This window comes from Sinocyclocheilus anshuiensis, unplaced genomic scaffold (genome assembly GCF_001515605.1).
Source record: "Sinocyclocheilus anshuiensis isolate Anshui unplaced genomic scaffold, SAMN03320099.WGS_v1.1 scaffold732, whole genome shotgun sequence".
NCBI classification, from domain to species: Eukaryota; Metazoa; Chordata; class Actinopteri; order Cypriniformes; family Cyprinidae; genus Sinocyclocheilus; species Sinocyclocheilus anshuiensis.
Window position 1 is genome coordinate 48,397 of NW_015554133.1, and position 6,736 is coordinate 55,132.

The 6,736-nt window shown below is 34.7% G+C and overlaps 1 protein-coding gene across 4 annotated transcripts in view; it reads right to left on the bottom strand.

The window, feature by feature from the left end:
- LOC107670335 (myb-like protein X) overlaps positions 1–5,017 on the bottom strand; it is a 10,479-nt gene extending 5,462 nt beyond the window's left edge. For 3 of the 4 annotated variants that reach the window (XM_016462913.1, XM_016462910.1, XM_016462909.1), the window contains exons 1-6: positions 4,724–5,017; positions 3,347–3,637; positions 2,644–2,889; positions 2,451–2,558; positions 2,282–2,320; positions 1,858–1,905 (exon numbers count right to left, since the gene is read on the bottom strand). In XM_016462913.1, coding sequence (XP_016318399.1) covers positions 1,858–1,905; positions 2,282–2,320; positions 2,451–2,558; positions 2,644–2,889; positions 3,347–3,637; positions 4,724–4,775 — 784 coding nt within the window. In that variant the 5' untranslated portion in view covers positions 4,776–5,017. The remainder of the gene's footprint in view (positions 1–1,857; positions 1,906–2,281; positions 2,321–2,450; positions 2,559–2,643; positions 2,890–3,346; positions 3,638–4,723) is intronic. The other variant, XM_016462912.1, reaches the window with a different exon arrangement.
- Between the last annotated feature and the right edge of the window lie 1,719 nt (positions 5,018–6,736).

Here is a 6,736-nt window from a genome sequence, read left to right on the forward strand (position 1 = left end):
TTAAAACTGTCAGGCTCCTCTATGGATGCCATCCCTCCATTTCTTTTAAAACAAGTTTTCGATGCAGTGGGGCCTTATCTTTTAAACATAATAAATCGATGTCTGGAAACATACATGGTACCGGAAGCTTTAAAACATGCTATAGTTCGCAATTTGTTAAAGAAACCAAACTTAGACTTAAATGTTTTGGCTAATTTTAGACCAGTTTCTAACTTGCCTTTTATTTCAAATATTTTAGAGAAGACAGTGCTGCAACAACTGCAGAGTTTTCTAGATAAAAATAAGGTAATCGAGCTTTTTCAATCAGGTTTTAAAAAATATCATTCAACAGAGACTGCACTCCTGAAGGTTCTAAATGATGTGTTAATAGCTGCCGATTCTGGGGATTGTACCGTACTTGTGCTGCTAGATCTGAGTGCGGCTTTTGATACGGTAGATCATGCTATCCTTCTTGCTCGCTTGGAGCATTGTGTTGGTATCAAAGGAGCTGCCCTTGAATGGTTTAGATCTTATCTTTCAAATAGGAAGTTCAGTGTAAATATTGGGGAATATTCGTCGGAGGCTGCTGTTCTTTCCTGTGGTGTCCCACAGGGATCCATTTTAGCTCCCATTCTTTTCACGCTATATATGCTCCCATTAGGGTCTATCTTCAGGAAATATGGGTTGTCGTTCCACTGCTATGCGGACGACACTCAAGTATATTTACCCTTAAAACCTAATACTGATGGGCTGGAAACACTTAGGGCCTGCCTATCTGACGTGAAAGCTTGGTTATCTTTAAATTTCCTCAATTTTAATGAGAATAAAACTGAAATCATAGTTTTTGGCTCATCTGATTCTCCTAGTCAAATAACCCTAGGTAATTCAACACTTCCGGCAAAGCCTTGGGTAAAGAACTTGGGTTTTGTGTTCGATGATGGTTTAAAATTTGACAAGCAAATAAACTCAGTGGTCAAATCCTGCTTTTTCCAGCTTCGTCTTTTAGCTAAAGTAAAACCTATATTATCTTTTAATAACTTTGAAAAAATAATTCATGCATTTTTAACATCGAGGCTAGACTATTGTAATTCACTGTACTACGGGATTAGCCAATCAGCTTTATCCCGGTTACAGATGGTACAAAAAAAAAAGACTTCTGACATGTACTAAAAAACGGGACCACATTACTCCAGTGCTACACACTTTGAACTGGCTGCCTGTACGATACCGTGTTGATTTTAAAATTCTTCTTTTAGTATTTAAATCTTTAAATGGTCTGGCCCCTCCTTACCTTTCGGATTTACTGACAGAACATCGTCCAGTTGTGTCTCTCCGGTCGTCTAATCAGAGATTGCTACGTATTCCGATATCAAAGCTGAAAAGTAGGGGTGACCGGGCCTTTTCAGTAGCTGCTCCCAGATTGTGGAATGCACTACCCTCCAATATTAGATTTGCTCCAACCATATCTGTTTTTAAATCTAGGTTAAAAACTTACCTTTTTGAACTGGCATATGGTCAGTAATGAAATGTATTGCACTGTGTGTTTTTGCTTTTATGATTTTCTTAATTATATATTGATATATATATATTATTATTTTTTTTTTTTTTACGGTCTCTTGTATTGGTGTAAAGCACACTGGTCAACTGTTGTTGTGTTTAGTTGTGCTATAGAAATAAAATTGACATTGACATTGACATTGACAAACCACTCAGAGACCTTAACAACAGATTCAAGTGTTAACCTTGAAAGACAATCATTCTCAATAAGAGCTGAGAGTTTATAGTGATATTCAGCAACATGTGCAACAAATCTGATGTCAGCATGTCTAATTACAATGTTATTACTAATAATGGCAAAAATAGTAAATCTTTTGTTACCTGGCATAGCCTCCATTGGTACATTTCTCAACAGGTTATCGCATTCACCTACATTAGTAGAAAACATTTTTTTTTATAATACAAACAAATCTTTCATTATATAAATGCTCATGCTCTATTAACTCCCTATTTGAGTGTTTAGATCACTCGCTGTTCAGCTGTGCTTATAAATTAAAAGTACTGTCAGGAATTGGTCACTTGTTGCAAAGTCCTGCCTATTTAAATAACTCATCCAATCCTCAAATAATAAGACAGGCTACCTACCATGCAAATGATACAGTATGCAAATATCAATTATTGAATTTCTTAGAGATGATTGAATTAAGCTGAAGTATATAAAAAATATATATAACTTTAGTTTTGTAGAAATAGTAGAAGTAGAAAGCAAAGAAGAAATATATATTTTCGAAAATTCTTATCTTACCATTTTCAAGGTCCATTTTTTTTAGTTCAGATTTCCCTACTTCTCGTGCATGTACATGACAAAAAGAAAATTATGTTAATCTATGTAATATAATCTTTGCGAGACATGGGTGTTAATTAAAGATGCATCTTGAAGGTGATATGTTGAATATTTTTTTCATGGCACTTACGCTTTTGTTTTTTATGTCTGTAGAGGTAAAATGCCAGCACAGCAAGCAGAATAATGAGAAGCACTGTCACTATTAAGACTGGAACAAGCACAGCAGGGCTTTCTCTGCCTGCAACCAAAACCATTCAAGAAACAGCTTAAAGCATCTACCATCAAAGTCTCAAGGTATTGTGTTGAATGATTTACTAGCTCACCTGTGTGGCAGTCTTGCAGAGTAAAGTCTGTGGTCCTGCTTCCAGCTTTATTCTTCACAGTGCAGGTATAGACTGAGTTGTGGTTTTCCTCCTGTTCATTAACAAGAAGTGTTGGTCCCAGCTGTTTTATATTAGGTCCACTCCATTCATAGCTTGGCTGAGTCTGGGATACCACTGAACAGGACAGTTTTTTAAAATTCCAAGTCTCATCCAGTTCACAGGTCACCTGAGGCTCCGGCAGAGCATCTAAGACAGGCAGGTATTTAATGATAATAAGTCATTTTGAGATTATAAATCAACAATTAAAATTTACAAAACAAAAATGACCTTTTCAGTGACTAATGTACTGTCTGTGATTTAAACAATTTTAGTGTAATTTATTGTGTAAATTTAAATTAAATTGAAATACAGCTGATTTACACAATTCTCATTTCATACCACTTTCATACTAGCCACTGAAAAACCCATATCAGTTGACAATTAGATACAACACCTAAACTTTATGAATGCCACCATACAGTAGGTCTAAGTGCATGCTGGTCATGTCTTCTCCAATTTATAATGAAAATTATTTTTACACATAATTTAGGAAGTCAAACAGTTGCTGATATATACAGTAAGTGGTCTATTCACAATAATCTACTGTAGGAGACTACTAGGCACTAATCTGCACATAATCATCTGAGATATATAGATAGTTTACCCAAAACTGTCAAATTATGACTGGAGATTTGAGCATTCCTATTGATCCAAATTTCAGACTGATATTTGCCACTGTCTTGGCTGTTTAGTTTTCTTATTGTGAGCTGTCCTGTTTCAAAATCAAGATCTACACGGTCTTTAAATGAGCCATATTTCGCCACCTCACTCCCATCATATTCCAGAACCTTGTTGCCATTATGTGTCCACAGTATTTCTTCAGGCTTTCCACGGATGCTTGGAGTAAGTATGATCTTGTTTCCACTTTCGCCATAGTCAACGCAAAAAACTAAATCTAAAGCAGATGAAAAAAATCCCATTAGTGAAACAACTTCTTACACCCTGTGGGGGAATCTCAGAAAAAACATATCCGGGCCATATATCACAAACGATAAATACAAGACTTCATATTATGCTGAAAGATTATTAAGCGTGTTTAATAATCTATCGCAAAATACACTTGGACACAGTAATGTATTGAGTGACACTGACTGTCATTAATGTAATAAAGCAATCTCGACTGTATAACAGCAAAGGTGTTGTAATACAATGTTTGTAATTGGTCAAATTAAATTGAATAATAACAAGGAAACACACACACACACACACACACACACACACACACACAAAACCCACACACAATAGTTATTCCAGTTGTAAATAATCAAATTGTGCAAACTTAATATTGAAGTTAATATTCTTAATGGCATTTGATCTTCGTTTTGCAAAACATAGGCTAATTACTTATTTAATTATTTTTATTTTGGGGTGAAGTATGACCTGGACATGTTCTTAGTTTGTTTCGTTAAATCAACAAGTTGCCACCCACAACAAACATAATATTGCCAACAAACAACAAATCAGTTTTTTTTAAAGGGGTCATATGATGCTGCTAAAAATAACATTATTTTGTGTATTTGGTGTAATGAAATGTGTACCAAGAGCTTGTAACACTCCAAAGAGAAAGGAAAAATTGAAAACGCATCATATGACCCCTTTAAGAAATCACTATAATATTATCAATGGTTTTACATGCTTTATTTATCTGTACAAAAGATCACAGAACAACTTCAGTACAAAGTTCAGTGAAAGTCCCTAATTCAAAGAGAGAATGCAGCAAAGTTTATACACGTTCAACTTTTAATCTTGTTATTCTGGCTTCAACAATGCCTTAATGTTACTCTATTATCTAAAATAATTCTAAACCAATTCCACATTTTTTAAAACTAAGCCTACGACTTCTTAAAGAAATCCGTGAATGCCTGTTGTCGTTTCGACAAAACACGGTTCACTGCACCTGGCGGGGCTACAATAGGCAGTCTTTCATTGTATTACGAGTTACTTCACCTCGGCTCCATGTTTAAAAAGATTTCGGACTTACCTTGAGACAAACAGAAACATGTAACGTAAACCAAAAACTTCATAACTGCCATCTTCACTCGAGAGTGTTTCTTCTGTGTGTGAGGTGCAGCTTAATGGCGATTTTGAATTGAAACGTTAAACACATTTGCTGCATGAATCTCGACAGTCGAGGCTAAAAACCAGGACAATTAAACATTAAAAAGTTGCCACAGTGTTTTGAGGCAGTGAGAAAAGAAAGTAAAAAAATCCCCGACGAAAAGTATCGAGCGACCTTTGAAATAGGCGGAGATAGAAGGTGATGAACGCACCTTTACAAGCGACGCAAGCAGTAAACAATCAGGCTGCTGTTCCCGCTGGTGTGTTTTTGGTACTTCTTCCATGGTAATATTCAAGCGACTAGGAAATATCACACACACATATCACACACACACACACACACACACACACACACACATTGTCTGGTCAGCTATCCTTGTGGGGACTCTCCATAGGCGTAATGGCTTTTCTACTGTACAAACCGTATATTCTATTGCCCTACACCAACCCTACCCCTAAACCTACCCCATCACAGGAAACTTTCTGCATTTTTAGATTTTCAAAAAACTTAATTCTGTATGACTTATAAGCTTTTGTACCCGTGGGGACCACAATTTAGGTCCCCACTGTGACACGAGTCCCCATTAGTCTGTTTGTAGTCAGGTTTAAGTCCCCACCAGAATATATAAACCAGTACACACACACACACAAATGCATTATTAGCGAATAACAAATTTGTCAGATTGAGAACCTGCTGTTTGTTGGCAGTGATTTGAAAAGAATATCCTCATTTTAAAAATTAAAGTAGGCTATTATAAAATATTTTGAAATTTGTATTAAACAAACAAACAAAAAACACATTTATTTATTTGTTTGTTTGTTTATCGTGGACTTTCTCTTGCGGTGGTCATGGACCTATGTGCCCTGTTTACTCAACTCTTGGTTTACTCTGCATACCACATATCAGATCTGCTGTAGCCTATCCCCCCCCAATTCAACAGTCCATTTGATCTGTTAGTGACATATATGTACAGGATATTGCACCCTATATGAAGTTATCCACATTCAACCTTGGGATTGCATAATGGATTTGCATTTTGCCTTTCTGTCTCTATTTTCACATTTCCTCTAGGTGGCAGCATTGCATGTTCAGCTGCACTGGTATTGGAAACCTAACTGTGCATGCTAAATTAATTTGATACAAATAACCTGCCCAGAAATCTATTGCAAAACAAATATATAGATGGACCATGCATGTTTAAATATTTTATGTTAATATGCTACATTTTAAAGGGATTTGTCTTTTTCAAAGGGAACGAAATTAATTAGCTGCATTCAGTAAAGTGTGCACATATCAAGGAATAAAATACATAATAAATGAGTCAATTAAAACACAAACATACTTTTCACTGTTGTTATATTAAAAGGCTTTATTTAATATTTAAAATCATGGCATGGAATCTACTACATTTCCAAACAATAACAAAACTTTTTCTCTCTCTCTTTTAGATGCCTTGTAAATGAAGAGAACATATTTAGTTCTCCCTTTATATTTTTTCTCAGCATATACAATAAGTATGTATATATATATATATATATATATATATATATATATATATGTGTGTGTGTGTGATGATTTATTATCAGTGTTGAAACTGTTGTGCCGTTTCATATTGTTTTTTGGAAACTGTGATACTTTTTTCTTTGATTCTTTGATGAATACAAAGTTAAAAAGAACAGAATTTATTTAAAATAGAAATATTTTCTAACAATATAAGTCTTTACTATGACTTTTTATTCATTTAACACATTCCTCCTGAATAAAAGTATTAATAGGAAAAAATGTGCGTACCCCAAACTTTTGAATAGCATTGTATATTGTAACACAAACTTTCTTTTTTTAATAAATGCTGTTCTTTTTAACTTTTTATTAATCAGATAATCCTAAAAAAAAATACCACAGGTCCCAAAAAAAAAAAAAAAAAACAAAAGACGA